The sequence below is a fragment of the Camellia sinensis genome, chromosome 9 (assembly GCF_055761805.1).
Source record: "Camellia sinensis isolate YWXY chromosome 9, ASM5576180v1, whole genome shotgun sequence".
Lineage (NCBI taxonomy): Eukaryota > Viridiplantae > Streptophyta > Magnoliopsida > Ericales > Theaceae > Camellia > Camellia sinensis.
Genome location: NC_138969.1, coordinates 49,396,344 through 49,422,045, shown reverse-complemented (window position 1 = coordinate 49,422,045; position 25,702 = coordinate 49,396,344). Strand labels below are relative to the sequence as shown.

Here is a 25,702-nt window from a genome sequence, read left to right as displayed (position 1 = left end):
ATATATATATATATATTTATAAAATTTGTAGGGCTTTTTTTAGAAGGATCTAGTTTTTTCTTCAATTGGAAAGAAATTCAGTCAGGTGTTGTTATGCTCCTGAGGTCCGTTATTGGGTTATTGGGTTTCACACTAGTGATTCGAGCTACGTATTTTTTAAGTTATTGCATATAGATTATTCATGAGCAAGGTTAACTAGATTCATTAATCATAATTATATAATTTTATCAGGTTTGTCTTTAAAAAAAATGTTATTCTGCCTGAATTTTTACACTGAATTTTGCATCAAAATGATATGATAGTATCATTTGTGTAATTAAAGGCATTTTAATGGATTATTTGTTTTGATAGGTTCAAAACTTAGCCAAGTGTTTATGTACATGTTCTTTATATAAATTTTATGTTGGTATATCATCTCTAAAAAAAATGAATGACAAATATGATTTTAAAATAAATTGTTCTTTTTTTTTTAGACAAATATGATGAAATTATGTAATTACAATTACCCAATTTGATATGAATTTTATTTTTATTTTTTATGAATGATCTATACACATGCACATTAAAATTAAACTTGAATCACCAAAATGGTAAATGTAATGGACTCCACAAATCTAATAATAAGGACTGCACTTCACTTCACTTCGTTTGGAAAGAAGCCAAATCATTTATAAAATTAACGTTGTAAATGAAATGGTTTCTTACAAAATATGATGTTTGGATTATAATTTTAGTCACTATATTCATTCCCATATTTCCCTCTTACCAATTGCTAAGAATTTTTTTTGTTAATGCTTGATACATTCATCATAACCAGCTCTAACACATTTTACCAAACGTTTATCCACCATATTTATCCTTGATATATTCTTGAATTTTTTTTTTTATAGATAATTTAGGGGTATTATATGTGTCTTTATTCCCTACCAATCAACAAATATTAAGCTTCCTGCTATTTTTTATGTCTCAATACAAAGTTGTAAATTTCATCTTTTATACCAATCACAACACTTTCAAAACATCATTTGATCATGCTCCGAAAACCACCAATTTACGTTTCCTCTCGTCCATCTTTTCTCACATCCATTTTATTGTTGATTATTAAATTCTAAATAATCCAAATCTTGATAGTTGATTCAGTCACCATATCCACATCTCAAATGTTTCAAAGTCTAGACCTAAGACCTTGACCATATCTCTTCTTCATTTCATTTCAGCCCCCAACTGTCCAAGAAGATAAGGTAGTCCCACACACCCAGTCCCCTACTCCCCCAAAACTAGGGCATTTTAGTGTCCTCAACAGTTGGGGTGGCGGTGGGCAAGATTTTTGGGTCCCACCCTACCCAAAGCATGGGCGGTTAGTAGTACTTTTCAACCCACTTAACTACCACTCCACTGCTATTGGTTGAAAATTAGAAAATTAGTAATGCAAATTAGCTTGGTAATGAAGTAAATGGGAAGTGGTAATGTGACAATAGCTGTTTTGGAAGCTAGTAGAGGGAGATAGAGAGAGAGATAATGAAGAAGCTATTGGAAGATGCCTTGGGCCTTTATCTCTTCAGAATCAGTTATGGACGGTGGCGGTTGCAAATGGGCAGTGGCGTGGGTTTGACACATATACCACCACGCGGTAATCACTCCTCACTTCACCCGAAGTCTTGTGTCTCTCTCCCTCCATGTTCCCTCTTCAAAAATGGAATGATTGTTGTCCGGCTATATGGGCTCATTTAAAGACTGTTTTTATGATTCGAATTGTTTATATTTTAAAAATATTAAATTAAATAAAATATACTTTCAAAAAATTAAATTGATTGGATATTGTTAATTTTTTTATCAACTCACATTTATATTTAATTTTATACTTCAAATTATAATTGTCATTTATTTTTATAGATAAAAATGCAATTTGATGAAATAGTTAAGGATATCCGATCAACTTATTTTTGATAGGTATTTTTTACTCGATGTATTAAAAAATATGAACAGTTTAGATCATTGAAACGGACTCCAAAATATGCCCATATGACTACACAACAGTAGCTGTTATGCCCCGCAAAGCAACCACTCCATCTCCCTTAAAATAAGGGTTTGCATGGTTCAATTTTAAAATAAATCAAGGTTAAATTACTACTCACAATTTTATAAAATTTGAAATCAAATAGAATCATGAAAAATTTAGAATTAAATCAAACTAAATCAAAAAAATGTGGTTAAGTTGGAATCACGGTTTTCATGAATTTTGTTATTATTTACAATATAATCACAACTTGCTCAAAGATTAAGTAATAAATATATCATTGTTTTACAAACAAAACTATTTAAATAATTGTTTAGAACTATCATATTATTAAACAAGAACACATTTGTAAGCAAAGTGTTAACAACTTATGAAAATATATATGATATTAATAAGATAGATAAGTGTCTACCAGAAATAAAAAATTATATATATATATATATATATATATATATATTTAAATGATCCAGTTGAATTCTAAATCAAAACTATAACTATTGATAGATGTCTTGTTGTCTAGGTTAAAGTTTTATATCTTTCTCGGACTCTTGGCTAAGATAAGTATCTTATAAATGTTATCTTATTTGATGTAGTTATATATAATTTAAATAAAGTTATGTGAAGGTATTTGATGCAATTTCTATTTTACCAAGTCTATCATTCAAATATTCAATTTATTGAGATAATTAGGCCCGGTTTTGCGGATAAGTACACAAAGCAGCTGCCTTGGACCTACTAAAAAAGACTCAAAAAAAAGCCCCCCAAAATTATTTTAGCTCTTGTACTTTCATAAGAAAAAAAGCCCACTTGAAGTTTAAATGTTGAAAGTTATGTTTTTTAAATGGCCCAATCTGAATTAGAAATCCTTAAAACAAGGCCTACTTGAATTTTGAAGGTCCAAAGTTTTTTTTTAGAATAGGCCAATCTGAATTAGAAAAAGCCCAAAAAATCGGAGCCCTAATTTATATTTTAAAAACTTTTGAGGCCTAAGTGTAAATAATATAAAATCAAAGTTTTGACTTACCTGGTGGGTTTCGCTCAGTAGTAAGAATGGGGAAAGCAATACAGAAAGCTTCAAAGGCTTAGCTGATTTGTTTTCCCAGGTAGATTGGGGTGGGATTGTTACTGTTGAAATTAAAAAAAATTATATTTGTTTATAATATATTTTAGTGAAGAGATTAAATATATATAATATCATAAATAGTATTTTTGATATATGCTAATATTAAAAATTATATTTTATTAATATTTTTTTGTTCTATATTATTTTAATATTTAATATTTATATATATAACGACATAATAATAATTAAAATTAAAAAAAAAAACCACACACAAAGGCACACAAATATGGGCAAAATAGCATATTTTCAAATTGGGCGCTGCTTGAGGGCCCGAATTTCGGGGCTCGAATGCCCCGAAAATTCCACTTTAGGTAAAAAAAAAAAAAAAAAAAAGAAAAAAGAAAGAAAAAAAGAAAACAGTTTCTAAAAATGGAAATTAGGGGCAAATTTTTTAGGGCCACCAATCATTTTCCTTTCAAATTAATCCCCTTAATTTTGAGACTCAACCCTTTGGACGGATTTACTAATCCCCTCTTCCAACGCCCATGCTAGTCCCAAGGAACTACCAATTCCAAGCTTTACTTTGCAAACAAATATGATTTTAGAACTCTCAATTTACTAATAGTCTAATCTCAAATCCCTATCTCTGAAAACAAACAAAGTCTAAAAACAAGAGCGACACCCTATTGAAGTCTTAAGACCAAGAAATTGAAAGTGTAACTTAACATTCAAAAATGCGTGAGACCCCCAGTAAACCCCACCCCCACCGACCCCCAGTGCCACGTGGCACTGTAGGATTGGAAGGAAAAAAAAAAAACAGAAAACTGGCCAATGGAAGCCCGCCACGTCACTGGGGGTCTGTAGCAGGAGTCCTTAACATTATTAATCTTCCCTCAACTCTTATCTATCACAAACATTGGGAACTATTATTATATTTCTGAATTTTTTTTTTTTAAAAAAAATTTATTTACTGAACTATGATGGAAAGTCTCATATCATATTTGTAACATAAAATAGGGTTCAAGTCACAACCTCTCTAATGGGTATGTGTTCATGTTTTTACTTAATAAAATATTTGTTTGATGATGATGGTATGATTTTTTTCCCCCTATTATGATGACATGATTTTTTAATTTTATTTTATATTTCAATTCATTGATTATTTAATTTGTTATTGTTGAAGATCAAGTTAGCATTATGATGATGATGTTAGTAATTTTTGATAAATTGTATCAAACAGGTCATGCTTCTTAAAATGTCTGTTTTGACTACAAAAGAAAAAATTATTTGAATACATAATCTTTTAATTGCAAACTTTTTATTTTTATTTTTTAATATGTATGAAAGGCTCAATATTTAAGATTTGTTTTGGGTTCCAGAAAACTGAGAGCCTGCCATGGAGATAATTCAAGTCATGCTAGACAAAATATCCTTCCTTTCAGGCTGTGTTAAAAAAAAAAAAAAATAGTATGATAAATTTCTAAAAATTTTCTTGATTCCTAAGTTTTTTCCTTCTCACAAATCATAAAATACACATGTTCTGGTGTTATCTCTCACAAACTACCATTTTAAGTCAATCACAATAAACCATACTACTAGGTTAGCACATTAAGGTTTTGTTGAAAAGTGACATTTTTAGTGATTATAGAGATTGAAAATAAATTTTATTATTTTTTTATACAAAAAAATAGAGAGAGAAAAGAAATCTGTAACTTCGTTGTATGATTTTTTAATTTTTTAGTACTTTTATTTTTGACTTTTTAAGGATTTTAATCTTATCCCAAATGCATCATAAGATTGTGTTTAGATCATAAATTTAAATAATGATTTAAAAAGAAAAAAAATAAGTAAAATGTAAACAAAATATAATTTACATTTCACTCATATTTTACCTTCTTTGTTTTTTTTTCTAAATTTTTCCCTAAATGCATAATACAAACATCATCTAAATGTTAAATAAGAAACATAAAAGAACAGAAAGCACACAAAGATACGTTTTGTTTGGTCATAGAAAATTTGAAAACAACCACAATCAATGCAACAACATTAATATTTATTATCACAAATTAGAGATAAAAAAAAAAAAGATCATGCTACAATCAAAACTTGCACATAAAAGTATTTTTAAGGATGTTTTATTGGCTTGCTATCACATGTTTAAGTGTGCTTATTAGCAATCTCTAAGAGACAGGAACAAAGTTCTTGAGGTTTTGAAAACATTGGCATATGATCCGCACCCTTGATCTCCATCACCTCTTTCACTCCTCCAATGTTTTCGATCATCCACCTTTGGTATTCTTCTGTTATTGTGTAATCTTCATTGCACACAATAAAAACCCTCGTCACCGATCCATAACCTTCATGTGAGAAGTTATTTGCCTGTGCCAAATCTTCTAAAAAGAATGACCCTGGCCTCACTAACATTGTTGCTAGTGTCAAATCCTGTCAAAATAGAGTATTTTAGGATAAAAAAAATCAAACACAGACTCGAACACTAAAAATATATGATAATAGTTTAGACAATTATTAGCCTTTGTTTTTTTTTTTTTTTGATAAAAAATGTACATGAGCGGCATCTAATACAAAATTATAAACTTCTTTAATTTAGTGAGTTAATCTCAACTAACTTAGTTACTATTTTCTTTCAAAAACCTTAATCTGTATTATCAATTAGATTAAATTAATACAAAATCTAAAATTAAGGCTCTATTTGTTTCTCCATAAAATGTTTTTCTCAAAAATATTTTACCTATTTTTCATTATTTGGTTGGCCAAAAAACAAGTAAAATATTTTCCAACATATTGAAGGAAATTGACTTACGAATTTAATTTTTTTAAGTTAATTTACCATCGTTGCTTTCATCAATGTAATGTAGTTCAAGCAAGCTGAATTGTTAGGCTTGCAATGAAATGTCAATTTATCATTATTTGCAGTGAGTTTTGTAAAACAAAAAATTCACCTTTGTTGAATTTTTTATTAGTTAATTGCCAAACATCAGAAAAAAGATTATTGAATTATTTTACAAGTAAAATATTTATATCGAAATAAGTAGAGTTTAAGGGTTAAAATCGAGCTAATTAAAATGATAGGGACCAAAACGAGTTTAAGGATTAAAATTGAATTAATTAAAATGAGAGAGACTAAAATAACATAATTGATAATGAGAGGGTAATTTTTGGTGAAAATTGGGCCGAGATATGAGATGGACTTTATGGCCCAAAGTACGAAGGACTGGGTAAAAAGGGCCAAGAAGTTACTCCGGCCCAAGAGAAATAAAGTTACTCCGGCCAAAAGAGATGAAGTTACTTCGGCTCAGGAATTGTAAAGCTACTTCGGTCCGGAAGCAATTTGGAGTTATATTGGCCTTGGAGTTATACCGGTCGCGAATCGTTGGTTCGGTCTAAACCGTACCATGAGTTCTACATGAAAAGCCGAGATAGGAAAGAATAAACGGGAGAACCGAACTAAGGATAGTTCGGCCTACTCTGTGGCTCAGCATAGCCAGATTTATCTCGGTCGTATGGTAGTTCGGCCATGGTAGAAACCATCCCACTTGGTTTAAGCAGTGGGGGAGGGTGTAAAAGGATAAGCATTATCCTTTAGGAGTATGAATCCTAGGAGGACTCTGCATGGAGAAATAAAAGTCCTACTAGGATTGTGCCATTCGAAACCTATAAAAGCTCACAAGCATCACCTTGGAGGAGGTAACATAACACAACATACAATTCTGCTCTCTTAATACATTGAGCTTTGTCTATTTGTCAAGTTTGCTGACTTAGGCATCGGAGAGGTTTCCGGCACACACCCGCCGGCTAGCTCACGTTTGTGTTTTCAGGTGACAAAGTGACGTCGTACGGAGGAGCGTGGACTTAGTCAACAGGATTATACGAGGAGAATTATTTCTTTCCCGTACAATTGGCGCCGTCTATAGGAAAAACAGACAGAACAAAACCTCTTGATTAAAGCTTCTCCCCTTTACGATCAATGGCACACATTGAAGAATTGCCGCAGTCCGCCGTCGACGGGCTAACTCCAGATGGAGGTGCAAGGCGTGAAGGATTACCTTCTGTCCCTCCCATGGCGGACTTGGAGTCCCAACGACATAACTCCAGGAGAGATACTAGGGGAAGACGGACTCACAGCCCCCGTCAATCTCATTCTCAAAGTCCCGACAGGCAAAGACGGAGGATTGACCCACAATCTCTGGAAGATCGCGTGAAAGAGCAAGATGAATTGATAAGAAAGATGGCAGCGGACATGGAGGCCTTAAAACGCCAGATGAAGAAAAAAGAAATGGCGACAGGAGAGGGGCGCAAAAACAAGACACCCCATCGCCACTCAAAAAATCGTAGTAGGAATACTACACCCTCGCAAGGAGAGAGCAGAAGCCTCAAGACATGCGACACTCAATCCTGGTCTTCCAGAACTCATCACTCAAGGTCTGAGAGGACGAGATTTGAAAGGTCAAACACTGAAGGAAGCACATATTGGCCCTCGCATTCGCACCAAACCAGATCTAGACAGACGGAATTACCCAGATCATCCGACTTACGAACCGTGCTCGAAGAGAAAGCACGATGCAAGGAGGATGCCAGGGCAAGGGATCCACACAGAGTCTCGGCCTTACAGCGGTTGGCTCCTCGGACGCATGGAAGCATCGAGGTTGGAATGCCAATACCGCGCCCTGCCTACGAACCAACGGACAAGGCACTAGCAAGGCTACAGACTTCGCCGTTTGTTCCAGCAATTGAAAACGCGCCCCTACCATCAGCTTCCTTCAGCCGAAATTCACTACATATGAAGGGAAGACGGACCCGTACTCACATTTGAGCCACTTTCGCCAAGTCATGGCCGTTTACAGGCGAAACGAGGCCTTAATGTGCATACTCTTCCCATCAAGTCTTGGCGACCTAGGCTTGACTTGGTTCGAGAAACTTCCAGAAGGCAGCATAGCCTCTTGGGCACAGTTGGCAGAAGCCTTCGTGACAAGGTTCCGAACAAACACTAAAACCCCAGTAGAGATCGATCAGCTACTCTCCATCGACATGGGTGATAAAGAGACCCTAAGATCCTACAACAGTTGCTACTGGGAGACCTTCAATCAGATTGGGGACTGCCCCACCAATCTCGCCATTGCACAGTATAAAAGAGGCCTTCCAGTTGGGAACAGACTAAGGGACTCGATCACCATGACGCCACCCCTCACTATGGAAGCCCTGATGGAAAGAGTGCATCAGCACATCAAGGTAGAAGAGGATGGCGCACGTGCCAAAGCAAAGTCCAGTGCGACTGCAGTACAAGAAAAGAAAACCTCAGCCAAGGTCAACACGGTAGACCGAAGTAACAAAAACGGACGTGGCAGACGAGATAACGGAGAAGACCCCGATAAAAGATGGTTGAGAATCCGCACTGCCATAACCACGGTGTTCAAGAAACCGATATATCGGATTCTGAGCGAGATAAGAGATGAGCCTTTCGTCAAGTGGCCAACCAAGCTAGGAGAAACCCAGAAGGACTATGACGAAAGATCGCGGTGCACCTTCCACAAAGAAAAGGGACACCGCACGGAGAATTGCACACCATTGAGACAACACTTGGAAGAGTTGGTGGCAGCAGGCCACTTGGACAAGTACATTGAAGGAGGGACGCAACCAGCCCCCCAAGATCACAACAACCCCAACGGAATGCCAATCGACCTCCCACCTCAAGGCATTATCAATGTGATACATGGAGTCTTTGAACCTGAGCGTGTATGCGAGCTCAGAGGGTCAATCAAAAAGGCTGAGCACTTTAGAGAAGTATTAAGTGCCCAACCTGCCATCAAGAAGGAAAGGACAGAGGCAACAAACGTCATGTCTTTTTCAGATAAAGACTTAGAACGGATATACTGTCCTCACAATGATGCTCTGGTCGTCACTCTCCGAGTCAAGGATTTTGACGTCAAGCGGATTCTGATTGACCAGGGTAGTTCATGTGAGATCATGTACTACGAAACATTTAAACAACTGAAGCTACAAGACAAAGACTTGGCGCCTGCAGTATCTCCCCTAATTGGATTCAACTCCATGCCAGAATGGCCCGTCGGCAAAATAATCCTTCCAGTTAGGGCAGGAAGTGTAACGAAACAAGTGGAGTTCTGGGTATTGAAGGTCCCCTCCACTTACAACATCATCTTGGGCAGAACATGGCTGCATGCCATGCGATCGGTGGCGTTATCCTACCACCAAGTAATGCGGTTCCCCAACGACACCGGTATAATTGAAGAAGTCTATGGAGATCAGATCATGTCAATGCAATGTTTCGCCATGGTGAATGGCAGCCGCGCAGCCAAAGGATACGTTCATTCAGTGGAAGAATCTCAAAGCAATGAACTATTCGCAGATGTCGGCAAAGAGGCTGATCAGAAAGCAGTGGAGGACTTGGTGGAGGTAAAAATAGATGAAAAGAACCCGGATAAGTTCTTCTTGCTCGGCTCGTCGCTGTCCAGCACTGAGAGATTAGAGGTCTTGGAATTCTTGACCTCTAACATCGAAGTGTTCGCCTGGACACCCTACGACATGCCAGGCATTGATCCAAACTTCATCAGTCACCAACTCAATGTCCACCCATCCGCCAGGCCAGTCATTCAACGCACACGCAGATCAGCACTTCACCATGCCGAAATAGTGGCAGAGGAAGTAGGAAACCTGCTGAAAGCAGGAGCAATTAGAGAAGTGTACTACCCAAGATGGATCTCCAACACGGTCGTAGTGCCAAAGAAGAATGGCAAGTGGCGTGTCTGCGTCGACTACAAAACAGTTAACAAGGCATGCCCAAAAGACAGCTTTCCTCTACCACGGATAAATCAACTGGTGGACCTAACGGCGGGGCACAACCGACTTAGCTTTCTGGATGCATACAGAGGCTACCACCAAATCGCCATGCATGAGCCAGACCAGGAGGTCACATCTTTTACAACTCCAAGAGGACTATACTGTTACAAGGTCATGCCCTTTGGCCTGAAGAACGCAGGGGCAACATTCCAACGGATGGTCACCAAGATGTTTGAACCATTGTTAGGCAGAACAATGGAGGCATACATCGACGACATGGTGGTCAAAAGCAAGGATGAGAATGACCATCTCAAGGACTTAGGGGAGATGTTTGAAATCTTGAAAAAACACAAGTTGCGCCTCAACGCCTCCAAGTGCGCATTCGGAGTAGGATCTGGCAAATTCTTGGGCTTCTTGGTGACCAACCAAGGTATAGAAGCGGGCCCCTCCCAGATCAAAACAATCCAAGATTTGGAGAGACCCAACTCTGTGAAAGAAGTGCAGCATCTCACCGGCATGGCGGCTGCACTTAACCGATTTATCAACAGGTCGTTAGACAGACTACGACCATTTTTTCATGCCTTAAAGGCCAAGTTTGAGTGGGATGAAGAATGCGACCAAGCTCTGGAAAGCTTGAAGGAATATCTGTCTTCCCCACCACTGCTTGTCACCCCAGTACCTGGCGAAGAACTCTTCTTATACTTGGCGGTCTCTCAGCACGCAGTAAGCGCAGTGCTGGTTCGTGCAGAAGGAATCCAACACTTGCCCATCTATTATGTCAGCAAGACACTGCTGGGAGCCAAAACAAGGTATTTGCCACTGGAAAAACTGGCATTAGCATTAATGATGGCCTCCAGGAAATTGGCACACTACTTTCACGCCCACACCATAGTCGTCCTCACAGCTTTCCCACTAAAAGCTCTGTTTGAGAGGGCGAACTTTTCTGGGCGAATTTTGAAGTGGGCAGTAGAGTTGGGACAATTCGACATCAAGTTCCAACCCAGGACCGCAATAAAAAGCCCAATCTTTGGCAGACTTCGTCGCAGAGTTTACTCTTGGAAGCCATCATATCTACCCAGTCGACCTAACTGACACAACCGAACTAGGGACGGAAGTTGACGCCGGAATAGCGCAACCCCTAGTAGAAGGAATTCAGTCAGACTCCAAGGCAGACCAGACTAAAGACAACAAGGAAGAAACAAACCAAGGCTCACCAACAGTACAATCAGATGGCGAGGGGCAGACAGCAAGCATGGACCTTGAAGAAAACACCATTCTTGACCCCACGACATCATCTGACCCCTCCACTTGCTGGAAGTTGTTCGTTGGAGAGATGTGGAAGCTCTTTGTGGATGGAGCATCCAACCGGCATGGTGCAGGACTTGGCATAGTCCTCATCTCCCCAGACGGCCTGGTTATAGAGCAAGCAATCAACCTTGGCTTCCCAGCATCAAACAACGAAGCGGAGTATGAAGCACTTCTCGCAGGACTCAAATCAGCATACTACATGAAGGCCACCGAACTAATGGTCTACATCGACTCACAGCTGGTGGTAAATCAAATCTCTGGCGACTATGAAGCAAAGGATGATAGGATGGCCAAGTACCAAGAGTTGGTTAGAACAGAGATCAAGAAATTTGAAGTAGTAAGGATAGAACAAATCGGCAGGGAGGAAAACAGCAGAGCAGACGAACTAGCAGGCTTTGCCTCAATGGTAGATTCCTCCATACCTCATCCACTACTAATCGACTACCTACCTAGACCAAGCATAGAAGACCCCGAAGCAGAAGAGGTATGTTGCACAGAACTAGGCCCCTCTTGGATGGATCCCATCATCCTGTTCTTAAAAGACGGCATCCTACCAGAAGAGAAAAAAGAAGCAAACAGAATAAGAGCGAAATCACAGCGATTCTGGCTCTCCCCATCCTTAGCATTATACAAGAAGTCATTCTCAGGACCCTACCTAAAGTGTGTACATCCCAGCAAAGTAGAAGCATTCTTGTACGACATACACGAAGAGGTGTGCGGAAGCCATCAAGGAGGAAGATCGCTAGCTTACAGGGCCATTTCACAAGGATACTGGTGGCCATACATGTAGGCAGACTCAGAAAAATATGTGAAGAAGTGTGAGAAATGCCAAAAATTCGCGCACCAAATACATCAACCAGCAAGAGAACTCCTACCATTAACTAGCCCATGGCCTTTCGCAATGTGGGGCTTGGACATAGTAGGACCACTTCCAACAGCACCCGGCAACAGGAAGTTCTTTCTCGCAGCAATAGACTACTTCACAAAATGGTAGAAGCAGAAGCATTGGCATCAATCAAAGAAAAAGATGTGAAGAAGTTCGTTTGGCAGAATATCATCACTCGGTTTGGCATACCAAAAGCCCTAATCTCAGACAATGGCACTCAGTTCGACGGCAGAATCTTCAGAAGCATTTATGAAGAGTACAAGATAGAGTTCTACAATTCTACACCGGCATATCCTCAAGCAAATGGCCAAGCGAAAGCATCAAATAAAGTCGTCTTTGATGGACTGAAGAAAAGGTTAGAGAAGGCAAAAGGCAAGTGGGCAGACGAACTTCCTCATGTTTTATGGGCTTATCGTACCACACATCGACGATCAACAGGAGAGACACCATTCTCCTTAGCTTACGGAATGGAAGTAGTAATCCCACTGGAAGTTGGCCTCCCCACAATTCGAAGCGAAAACTTTGATCCAGACTTAAATGGAGAAACCATAACATTAGAACTCGACCTTACAGAAGAAAGAAGAGAAAGAGCACTAGTTCACATTGCTTCATACCAACGAGAGTTAATTAGAAAATACAACAAAAAGGTGCATCCAAGACAATTCAAGATCGGCGATTGGGTACTGCGTAAAGTGATGGGAAACACCTTGGTACCGGGAGATGGCAAGTTAGGGCCAAACTGGGAAGGTCCTTACAAAGTGGTCGGGTTAGCAGGCAAAGAGGCATACCACCTAGAAGACAAGGACGACAAAGCAATCCCTAGGCCATGGAACACGGCCAATCTCAAGTTGTTTTATTTTTAGCTTTTTCTCTTTCAAACATATGTAATTTTCTCTTTCCTCAATAAGACAATCAATTCTTTTCAACATGCGTTGTTCTTTGTAAAAGTTAGCTTTAGTAAAGTTAGGAATATTGCAAACTTTTTGTTCTAAGTTAGCTGGAAAAAACTAACTCAGAGGTTGGCTGGAATAAACCAACTCCTGTACTCTTCAGCCGAAGTAAGGGTATGGCCGAAGAGTGGTTGGCTGGAATAAACCAACACCCTTCTTAAGCCCAGGATAAGGATCCAGGCTGCAGGACATTTGGTCGGAATAACCAAACATTGTTCTAAGTTAGCTGGAAAAAACTAGCTTAGAGGTTGGCTAGAATAAACCAACACCCTTCCTAAGCCCAGGATAAGGATCCAGGCTGCAGGACGTTTGGTCGGAATAACCAAACATTATTCTAAGTTGGCTGGAAAAACTAACTTAGGGATTGGCTGGATGAAACCAACTATTTGTACTTTTCAGCCGAAGTATGGGTATGGCTGAAGTGGTTGGCTGGAATAAACCAACTCCTGAAACTCTTCAACAATAGTATGGGTATGACTGAAGAGTGGTTGGCTGAATTACACCAACTCTTTGTACTCTTCAGCCGGAGTATGGGAATAACTGAAGAGTGGTTGGCTGGATTAAACCAACTCTTTGAACTCTTCAACCGAAGTATGGGTATGGCTGAAGAGTGGTTGGCTGGATTAAACTAACTCTTTGAACTCTTCAGCCGAAGTATGGGTATGGCTGAAGAGTGGTTGGCTGGATTAAAACCAACTCTGAGTACTCCTCAGCCGAAGTAATTATGTCGGCTAAGGAGTGGTTGGCTGGTAAGCATAAGTTAGTTCAAACAAGCAAAAACCAAGATAAACGTTGGACATAAAAAGATCAACTGTAAGCATACAAATCAAAACCGGAATAAGAGTTCAAGCAAATTTTTCATTCATTAAAAAGCAATTACAGATGGGGGATAGCCCGGTTACAAAGACAAAAGGTAAAAAAAAAAAAAAAACAGAAAAAATAAGAAAAAATACAAAATCAAGAGAAAAGATCTTCAATTTCGGCATCAAAGGCAGCATCAACATCAACATGAAGACCGGTTTCAGGCGGGAGCTCGTTAACGATAACAAGGGTGGTTTCGGTCGGAACGACGGTTTCACCTGGTTGTTCAATAGTTAGGTCTTCCACCATGGGTTCCGGCCGAACTGTCTGATCCACAGCAACAACCGGAGTATCCTCAGAAGCAGAGTCTTCATCAGAGTCTGAGCCTTCAAGAAACTGCTGTTGCATGGCATTAGCATACTCCAGAAGGGAGTTCGGTATGAAGTAGGCTGGAGGGTTGAAAACCTCGGTCTGTGGATTGTGACCGAGCTTCTCAACGGCTACCCTCCAGCCGCACTTGAAGAATAGCTCCTTGGCAGCTTCGCACTGCTTGACATAGGTGTCCTCTGCCTTCTTGTAGCCTTGTTTTTCGGCTCCTTGTACACTCTCCTTTACTTGGGATATTTCGGCATCTTTCTTCCTTTCGAGCTTCACCAGCTCGCGCAGGTACTTGTCATTCAAAGCAATGGCAGCCTTCTGCTTTTCTGCTTCGGCCGAACTAACCAATTCGGCCAGTCGGCCGTTCTCAGCTCGGAGCTCGGCCATTTGCTTTCTGGCCTCCTCTAGCTCGGCCGTCTTCACCTCGGCTTCTGCCACGACTTGCCTTGTAGTTTTCCTAAGCTCTAGCACTTTCCTATGAGTGATGTGGTTTTTTTGAATGGCCTGACAAAGCAAAAGATTTCCCTTTAGCCGAAGTAAAAGTTGAAAAAGTAGACAGGAAAACGGCCGAAGTTACTTACCAGAATCATGGATTTTGTCGAAGACCGGATGGCCTTCAGTTCGGTGTTTAGTTGTTTTTGGTGGTGCTCCATGTCTTTGGGGAGGCACACACTCTTGGCCAGGTTGAAGGCTAACTGGTGGTCTTTCTCAGCAACAACTGAGTCTGAGTCTTGGATGTCTCGGTCGTTGAAAGTAAGTTTTGGTGCCTAGCTACCGGTAGTTCGGTCAGAAGGCTCAGGTTGGGGGCTCGGTGGCAAGCTCGGTGGAAGAGCAGGTTCTTCATCAACCAAACTTCGTTCGGTTTCGGCAGTCCGGGCGCGTTTGGTTTGGCGGGAAGAAGACGGCTGTTGAGAAGGGAGGGCCACAATAGCAGGCTGCGATTGGCTTGGTGGCGTTACTTCGGGCCTGATTATCTCGGTTAAAAGCGCCCTGACCCTGTTCTTTTTTGCCATCTCCTCTTCAGCTGTTAGTGGGATCAGTCTAATCTCAGGCAAGGATGGGTCCGGTTCTGGGGCCTCTTCAAGAAGAAAGTCGGTTACTCTGGCTTTCCGGCGACCACTGTATCGGTGGGTCGGCTCAAATTTCAGCAATTTGGCCCAACTACGTTCAGGATATCGTAGTGCGGCTCGCAAAGTTGCAAGGTTTGGATAACTATATAAGGAATGAAGGTGGGCAGAATCTGCGAAAGAAGAATTGTTAGTTCGGTTGATAGACTAACAAACTGAAATAAAAAAAATGCAAGGAAGAAGACCGAAGTTAAATTACCGGGCTCTCCTTTTTTCCAATTTATAGGTCAGCCAGGAATTTGGGCTTGAAAATCCTCAAAGTTCCCAGAGACCCAGAAAAAATCGTCGTCGTTTAAGTCTTTGTCCGGTGTATATTTTATTATCTTCTCTCGGCGGCGACGTATTCTAAGATAATAGACCCACCCATCTTCTTTTGAACCAATTGAATATTTGTGGAAGATTTCGGCCAGGCCAAGGTTTAGTCCGGCTTGGCGATTCAGTTCGGCTATTCCCATTATGATGCGGTAGGAGTTGGTGGACAGTTGGGTTGGGCATAGTCTAGTTTGCCTAAGGAATTCACATATCAAGGGCTGGACTGGAAATCGTAGTCCGGTCTCGATTATGGATAAGAGGGTGAAGGGAACAAAGCCTTCATTATCCCAGGGAATGACATCCTTTTCGGCTAAAGACAGGTGGACGTCATCAGGTATATTATAGTCCTTTCGGAATTTGGCTAGGCCGCTTGGAGTGTCTATGAGATACCTATACTTGCCCATTTGTTGTATAATTTACGAATAAGTTATATCGGTGCAAAAATTGTGCTCAGTAGCTCGGTTGAGCGCACGAAGAAGTGCCTGGGCAACCTTAGTCTGCAAAGTAAAAAACAAAGGGGTTAAGCACAGATCATAGGACCGTGCTACAAATTAAAAGCAAGGTAAAAGAGCCCTACTTCGGCTTTATGGACAGGTTCTATCTCGGTTCAGTAAAATGCTTCATAGCTCGGTTTGAGCAGAGTTCTTATTAGCCAGGTCTTGGCAAGCATCTCGGCATGCTGGCTTTGGGAACAATTTTGCTAGACCGGTTCATCGTCTAGGGGCAGCTTTCTAAGTTCGGTCTAACAAACTAAGAAAGCTGATTTAGCCCCAAGGCCTAAATCGGTTGAACTATGAGTTTTGTTACTTCGGTTGAGCCTCTAGGGGCAACTTTCTGAGTTTGGTTTAGAAACTAGGAAAGCTGGCTTAGCCCCAAAAGCTTAGCTCGGTTGAAGACCGAGGTTCCTAATTTAATGAGTTCAAACTTCGTTCGGTGGGCTTATCTCGGCTAGAGTGATTCAAGAGTTAATAACCTACTGAAACTACTGTTATTTCTAAAAGTTCTAGTTCGGTTATTGTCTAAAGTGATCTACCTATATAGGACAAACAACATCCTAGTTCGGTTGCTACATAATTTTGGATCCAAGATTAGTTTTCTACGGGATAGTTCATACACACGTGAGTTCTACTAATGTTTTCCTATGGAAGTACAGAAGCGAAACAGAAATGGAAGAAAATGTTTTGCAAAAACACAGTAAAAAAAATGCATAAAACAAATACGAAAGCAAAAAACAAGGAAGGAAAATGGATTTGCTTACCAGATTGAAGAAAGGGGACTGAAGATGGAAACAGTGGCAGCAAATGAAAAACACGAGCTTAGTAGTTGGAGAAGCAGAGGCACAAAGAGAGAAGATGAATAGAGAAGGTGAATGATTCAAAGACGAAGAGGTTGTTTTGTGAAAAAGACGAAAGGCAAAAAGGGCTGGACTATTCAAAATTTTCGTAGTACGAGGGCGGCGTGATAGCTGCCCACAGCCTATCAGAACTTGCCACGTGTCATTGGAAAGTGAAGCGCGTTACAGTCACTGATTGAAGAGACGTTTTTGACCGAACGTGTAGAGCCGGAGTAAAATAAGCTCGGCTGAAGAGGCTAAACGGTTTTTTAGTTCGGCTGGAAAGGCTTAAAAACGTTAGCTCGGCTGGTCACTAGGTAATCTCAATCATGCTGTGCAGATGGAATTAAGGGGCAATTGAGAGGGTAATTTTTGGTGAAAATTGGGCCGAGCTATGAGATGGACTTTATGGCCCAAAGTACGAAGGACTGGGTAAAAAGGGCCAAGAAGTTACTTCGGCCCAAGAGAAATGAAGTTACTCCGGCCAAAAGAAATGAAGTTACTTCGGCTCAGGAATTGTAAAGCTACTTCGGTCCGGAAGCAACTTGGAGTTATATCGGCCTTGGAGTTATACCGGTCATGAATCGTTGGTTCGGTCTAAACCGTGCCATGAGTTCTACATGAAAAGCCGAGATAGGAAAGAATAAACGGGAGAACCGAACTAAGGATAGTTCGGCCTACTCTGTGGCTCAGCATAGCCAGGTTTATCTTGGTCGTATGGTAGTTCGGCCATGGTAGAAACCATCCCACTTGGTTTAAGCAGTGGGGGAGGGTGTAAAAGGATAAGCATTATCCTTTAGGAGTATGAATCCTAGGAGGACTCTGCATGGAGAAATAAAAGTCCTACTAGGATTGTGCCATTCGAAACTTATAAAAGCTCACAAGCATCACCTTGGAGGAGGTAACATAACACAACATACAATTTTGCTCTCTTAATACATTGAGCTTTATCTATTTGTCAAGTTTGCTGACTTAGGCATCGGAGAGGTTTCCGGCACACACCCGCCGGCTAGCTCACGTTTGTGTTTTCAGGTGACAAAGCGACGTCGTACGGAGGAGCGTGGACTTAGTCAACAGGATTATACGAGGAGAATTATTTCTTTCCCATACAGATAGAATGTAAAGATTACCAATATAATTTATTTTAATATTTTTTGTATTCTATTCTGTGTTTAATTTTCCTATTCTTGGATTTATACATTAATTTGTGCACATGAATGAGAGAGAGAGAGAGAGAGAGAGAGAGAGAGAGAGAGAGAGAAAAAAAAAAGGGCGGGATGGCTTACTTCGATGGGGCATAGTTGGTAGAGTTTGGATGCCATAAATTTGGGGCCAAAGAACACAGATGCTAGGGGCACTTCAGAAGTTCCACAGGATTCAAACTTGGTGTCCAACAATGATTCTGGGGTTTTTCCCTCAAGGCACTGTAGCATAAAGAAAATGGAAAATTTTTAAATTAGTGTATAAGCTCAAAAATAATTATAGTGATAAATTTTAGGGAATTTTTTTTTAAGATTCTTAATATTAAAATTTTATAAGATAAATAACATGCAATATTTTTATAGTAGTTGGGGTCCTTCAACATTTTTTCAAAAAATTTTTGATCTAGAGAAATTTTAAAATACAAAAATTTTATCTGTGTTTTGAAATTTTTTTAGTTTGCTTAATTTCTTTAATTTTTTTTGTATTTTAAAATTTCTCTAATTTACTCACAAATTTCTCTGTGTTTTGACCAATTTTCTTTTGTTTGCTTACAATTTTTTCTATATTTTGACTAAATGAGAGAAAATTGAACTATAAAATTGAACAGAGATAAATTAGCCAGAACCAGTCATGGTGATGATGATACATAACACTAGATCGATCACCCAAATCAGCAACAACAATAATCAATTTATAAATCCAAAATATAAAATTCACAACAATCAATTTATGAATCACAACTCATGCAATTGAAGGCACTGGTATTATGTACACTGATACATATTTATGCCCAATACATACAAATAAGCATACACACACACACACACACACACACACACACACACACACACACACACACACATATATATATATATATAATATCAAATGAATCATATAAACGAATTAATGACCAAATAAGAGAGAAATTGAAATATAAACTAATAAACGGCGGAGATCAATAGCGATTAACAATCGGAGGATCTGTCCACCGCCGCCCACCGCCACAATTTCTGATCAGAGAAGAGCAAGAGGTTTGGTGTGAAAATAAAAAACAGAGGTGGTAGTGGTAGCGGCAGCAGTGGTAGTCGTAGCAGTCACGATAGCAGAGGAGGCATCAGCATGGGAGGCGGAGGAAGAGAAGGCTACCGCAGGAGAAACAAAGATAGAGATGAGAGAGGAGAGAGGAAAAGAGTGTGTGTGTGATATGTAAGTGTGAATTAGAGACTTTAGGCTACAAATATATATATATATATATATATATTGTACACCTCTCCCATTACTAAAAGTTAGAAATTGATGTTAACTTAAATATTCTTAAATTTTATCAATATTAATAATTAAATTATAAATATTTTCATATATATATATATGTGTGGGGAAATCCCACATCGGTCTGTGAGGGACTATTTTCCCATCTTATAAGCAGGCTGGTTTCTCTTATCTTGCATAGGCCTTTTCTCCCAGCGATGGAGGAACAAAACCATGCGGTCAAAATGCCAAAGCGGACAATATGTGCAATACACGGAGACCGGTGGCTTTATTCGGCGCGCTGGCTCCGGTCACCCCGGAGGGAGTTCCCACAGACGGCGCCAAATAAAGTCACCGGTCCCCGTGCCTTGCACATATTATCCGCTTTGACATTCCGACCGCACAGTTTTGTTCCTCCCCCACTGGGAGAAAAGGCCCATACAAGGTAAGAGGAGTCAGCCTGCTTATAAGGTGGGAAAGTAGTCCCTCACAGACCGATGTAAAATTTTCCTGCACAATATGTATATAATAATAATTTTCTGCAACTATCACCTTCAAGTAATTTCTTCAAAGAAAATTAAGCAAGCAAACAAACAATTCAAAAAATTCCTCGTTCAACAGAGTTCTTAGAGGAAAAAATAGTCGCATACATATAAGTGACCACGCGGTGAGACTTACAGTAATTATTGTGGATGCAGTAATACCACTTTTAGAACTTTTTTTTATACAATTTTATGGGTTAACACTGTATAAGAGATATATACACATAATGATGAGACGTATAATATTAATAATATGTTGACACATAAAAATGATATATATCATCTCTAATTATATTTCTAATAAGGTGGTAAACCCTTTTAAAAGTAAAAGGAAAAATTTGTAGAAAATTAATTGATTAGTATTATTTATCAGCTCATTAAAAATATAATTGAAAATGATAAATAAGATAATGGGACATTTCTTAAAATATTATAAGTGACATTACTCTTGTGAATGTTTGACTCATATCTTAAACCAAATTAGATTTAAAAAACATGATGAATGTAAATTTTGATACATGACATCTAGAGTTTTTTAAAATTTTTTAAAAAATATTTACAATTATTAGATTATATTGGAAGATTTATCTATGTTGAAATTTTTAAAGTACTGTGATTGCTTCCCTTCCTCAACCGCGAATCAATAATTAACAAATTAGCAAGACGTGCCAAAATAATAATAATAATAATTGAAGACCCAAGACAAACAATTTTTTAATTTCAATAATTATATAAAATTATTAGATGTTTTTATAATAATACTACACTAGTTTAGCCTATGACCTCTTAAAGCCCGCGAATTAGGAGAAAAGCCTGCGACCTTTGCTCATAAAATGCGATGATGGAAGATTCACGGTAACTACAGTATACTTCTTAAGATTCATTTAACGAAAATTTACTCATAAGTCATAGTTTCTGAAAAGTTGAACCATTTAGTTCTAAAAGTTTTCTTATGCTCCATTTAGTTCCATTTGCACATCAATATAATGTTTGAAACATTAATCTGATGTTTGAAATCTAATGTTCGAAACATTAATCTGATATTCGAAATCTGATGTTTGAAACATTAATCTGATGTTTGAAACATTGTAATGGGACCTTTCTGTTTATAAGAAAACTTTTAGGATTAAACAGTGTATAAGTTATTAATTTGGGATTTATTGGTGCATCCCTCTTTATTTAAATATAAATTATTTTTTTATAATTTTAAAATGTGTATCTTGCATCTTTAAGTTTTTAATCACATAACAATTAATTCATTTTATTAACAAATTATCAAATCAATTAATAATTTTAATGATGTCAAAAATATATTTCAATTAACAATTCTAGTAATTTTATTATTGTACTGGAAAGTAATTAGAAATTTTACTTTTTCTGTTAATTCTGTTAAATAAAATTTTTTAACAATAGGATATTTATAATTTTTAGAACTATAATAGACAATTCGTAATTTACGCAAACTTTAAGAAATAAATTTATAATTTGCCCTACTATCAATAATTATCAAATTAAAACACTAGATATATTTCTTCCAACAATAGTAAAAGGGAAATACCATTTCAATGAAAGTTAGAGAAAATATTGACGTACTAATGATACTTAAAAAGTCAAACTCATAAGTTTTTTTCATAGAATTGATATTTATTTTTTAGATAAATTATAAATATATTTCTTGAAATTTGTTTAAAATACGAATTGTTTGTTATGGTTCTATAAATTACATTCCGCCCATTCAAATTTCCGATCTCATAATAAATAACTCATTTTATTAATAAATCATTGAATCAATTAACAGTTATTAATAATGTCATAAATATATTTTAATTAACAATTCTGATAATTTTAATATTATATACCAGAAATGTTAAGAATTTTATTTATTTATTTATTTTGTTAATTTGATTAAGTGAAAATTCTGATAAACAGATATTTATAATTTTCAAACTTACAGTATATAATTCGTATTTTAAATAAATCTTAAAATGTGTATTTATAAGAATAAACTATTAATAATTTATAATAGTTGGATTTAATTCCTATTATTTCCTATTGAAAATAGTCATAGCAAAATTGTCGTTAAAAATATTTTTTTGTGAGGATTTTTTTCACACGTTGTTAAAAATGAAGAATTAGTGACTTTTTTTTTTGTCACGATTTTTATAAATTGTTTCAAAACTTACAATTAATAATGTTTTTCTGTAATAAATTTTCAAATTGTCGTTAAAGTTAAAAATTTGTAACTTTTTTTGTGACAATTTTTTTAAATTATCGCTAAAACTTATAACTAGTGATATTTTTTAATAGTATTTGATGAAAAACGCTATTAATTATTATAAGACTTATTAAACAATAAGTTTATCTTTTAGGCCTAGACCTCGTTTAGGAACATACTATTTTAATATTTTTTCAACTTTTTATAAAAGATATGTAAAAAAAATATATATATAATAATTTATAATAACATTTCAACTAAAATATGTAATCTACAAATAACGCCTAAGTACTTCTATTTATAATTTATTCTTATTTTTGACGAACCACCTATTTACTCAAGCAGTAAATTACTATTACTATCCAATGATTGCCTCGTTCCTACACGCGGTCGGCAGCTTGAACTTCCAAGCCGATCAAGGTTTTCTCGTCCAAAACTCTTCTTGCATTGGAGTGTGCAACCATTATCTCTCCTTCCTTATCTATTATATTGTCTACTCTTTGTTTTTGCGTTTTTTTATTTTGGCTTTTAATTTATTTCTATTTTTTTTCGTTTTGGACCTTCTTATTTCAGTTTTTTATTTTTATTTTTTTAATTTACTCCTAATACTAATTTTTGTTTAAAATATAAAAATATATATCATTAGTGTGAGTTATACATAATTAAATATTTTTAGATCACATAATTGTCAATATGTTATTTTTGAAATACTTATTCATAAATTCCTCTTCACATACTTATATTCCACTTAATATATTTTATTTTATTTTTATGTTTCAATAAGTCTTATAAGTAACATAATTATCAAAATATTCTTAATAATAATATTTACATTGGCAGTGTGAATGTTCCGTGATGTGAACATTCACGCCGTCAATATAAATATTCACATTTTAAAATATGAATGTTTACATTGTTAAATTGTTAATCGTTTAAAAAATATTTGTAATGATAAAATTATGCATAAAATACCTTCAATATGAGAATTAGAATTTGATAGATCAAATTTCTAAATAATAGGATTTATTGAAATATAATAATATATTATAGATTAATTATGATACAAGTACTTGAAAAGTAATTTCCTAATAAATATCCTGTTATTTTTTTAATCTAATTTTAAACATAACTTAGTTTTTGAAATAAATTAAAAAAAAAAAAACTTGAAACAGGCAAAAATAGAAAAATAAACTTTAAAGTCAAAATAAAAAATAACTAAACATAAAAAGGTAAAGAACAATTTATCCTATTCGATTCATAATTACTCCATAAATATTAAATATTATTCAAGCATTAATTAACAATACTATGATAATTATATTTGTATAGATAAGCATATTTCTATATTAAAAATCATTTATTATTTTATAACTTATTATTATATAATTTAATAAATTTCACTACCACAATTTTTTTATATACCAATGCGACTATCATAACATTAATATTCAAATATTAATCAGTACTTAAATAAGTTTAAAAAAAAAACTAAAAATATTTGCTTGAATTAGTAGTGACCCTGTTTGGCATAATTTATATGATTGTCTATAAAATTTTTTAAAGAAAAATTGTGTCAAAAAAATTGGTGAAACTTATGCTTTTATGAGATAAAAATAACTTAATTAGGCTGAAAAAGTGAATCTTATCCATTACAAAATTGTAATGAAAATTGTAAATTACATATTTAATGATTATAAATTAGTCATTTGAACTTATCATTATTATTTGAAATTTAAAAAAAAAAAAAAAAAATCATTACTCACTTATGTGAATTTTTCTCAATCCAAAAACAACATATTAATAGAAAGCATTAAAATAATTTTAATTTCTACATTTTGATTGTCAATTATTTACTTGCAACAAACTATAACAAATATCCCAATAAATGAAGTGCAATGCAAAAACACAAAAAAACACAAATACTCGTAACCATGTAGGAGTGATTTTGGAGTGAGAACTCTTTAAAGTGATTTTTTATAGAGTGATATTAAACTAATTTTTTTAGTAGTAGAGATTTAATTATACCACAATTGAAGATATAATAATAATAATAATTTTATTTGTCAACTCTCAAGCCTAATCTTATCGTTTTATGAAAAATCTATATAAAAGATAATGACTTGTGATTTAGGCGTGAGCCTAATAACTGTGAGTATTTTTATATCTGATTCTGCAATCAATTTCTATATAATTGTACCTGATCGATAACAAACGAAGGTTTGTGTACAGTATCAGGCATGAAAGCAGTGACAAAGACAGCAACAGAGATTTTCTCGGGGAACTTGTCCATGACAAGGGCCAAGTTCATGCCACCAAGACTGTGCCCAACAAGAATCACCTTTTCACCTAGAGGAAGTGATTCCATGAGCTTCGTCAACGGCACCGTATAATCGTCAAGAGTGGGAACCTCTTCTATCTTCTTCATGTTGATACCAGAGGCTGCGAGGTCGAGGACAGTGACCTTGTGGCCATGAGACTCGAGCAGTGGTTTGAGCTTGTACCAACACCAAGCTCCATGGCAAGCACCGTGTACCAGAATAAAATGGCTCTGTGTTTGTTGCTTGGCTGCTTCCATATCTTTTTCTTTCTTGGTGATTGTGAGTCTGTGATGGTGGATATTATTCCCTATCTTTGTATATATATATATAGACAAAAGAGAATTTAAAGTAAAATTGGCAAGTTGATGGTGCATATTGGTCGAGGCAAGTGCACCGATGGCATGTTTGTTTGGATCATTAATGATGGGATTGAAAATAGAAAGAAAATGTTTGGGACCCCCACAACGGAGGATTCCTATGATTTTTACTGATGTATTGATTATTGATGTATTTGAATTTTTTTTTTCTATCCTTGACAGTGACATGAATGGTCCAGATTATTCTGAAAGTTGTAGAGATTGTATTTTGTGAGGGTCACTATCATTACTGAATAGGAGCATATGTGAGATTTATTAGAAAAATTATTCAATACTCAGGAGCATGTGTAGGTGGTTACTTTAAGGTTGTGTTTGGTTGGAGGATTTGATGAGGGATTTGGAAAGGGAAAGGGAAAAGTTAGGTGAAATGTAAATAAAATATACCTATATTTCACCTAATTTCATACATCTTTTCTATTTTCCTTTTCAAATCCCTCCCTAAATCACCCAACCAAACACAGCATAAATGAGTAGTTATTGATTTAAATCATGAGATATCACCACTTTTGTATTAGAATGTTAAGAAATAAAGAGTTAACTGTCAATTTGTTAATGGAAGAGAAGCATTGCTGCAGGAGCACCGAAAATTAATCGATTTATTGCAGAATAAAAAGATAATCAACCTCTGAATTAGGCATGCCATTCGCAATAAACTGCCCAACCTGTTCAGTTCAGTCTAATATCTTTAGAATTTGGAAAAAAATATTTAGTTTATAGAGTCGAATTGAACAAATGTTTGAACTCATTTAATTTTTTGACTGAGCTTGAAATAAAGAGTTTTAGTCCAACTCGTCCCGGCTCGGTCCACCCA

The 25,702-nt window shown here is 36.6% G+C and overlaps 2 protein-coding genes across 3 annotated transcripts; both read right to left on the bottom strand.

Annotated features, from left to right (window-relative positions):
• Window positions 1-5,060: 5,060 nt before the first annotated feature.
• On the bottom strand, window positions 5,061-25,083 carry LOC114320162 (salicylic acid-binding protein 2). Of its 2 annotated transcripts, XM_082886794.1 has the most exons (3): window positions 24,394-25,083; window positions 18,275-18,412; window positions 5,061-5,522 (listed from the first exon to the last, which is right to left on the bottom strand). In XM_082886794.1, exons 1-3 carry the CDS (start codon window positions 25,057-25,059, stop codon window positions 5,238-5,240), a joined length of 1,089 nt encoding a protein of 362 aa, XP_082742920.1. In that variant the 5' UTR covers window positions 25,060-25,083; the 3' UTR covers window positions 5,061-5,237. The 2 variants fall into 2 exon arrangements, with proteins under 2 accessions (XP_082742920.1, XP_082742921.1); XM_082886795.1 differs by lacking the exon at window positions 18,275-18,412.
• On the bottom strand, window positions 5,613-18,235 carry LOC145798577 (uncharacterized). Its single transcript, XM_082886796.1, has 2 exons — window positions 14,798-18,235; window positions 5,613-14,720 (listed from the first exon to the last, which is right to left on the bottom strand). The coding sequence occupies exons 1-2, from the start codon at window positions 14,867-14,869 to the stop codon at window positions 13,995-13,997; spliced, it is 798 nt and encodes a 265-aa protein (XP_082742922.1). The 5' UTR covers window positions 14,870-18,235; the 3' UTR covers window positions 5,613-13,994.
• Window positions 25,084-25,702: the final 619 nt, after the last annotated feature.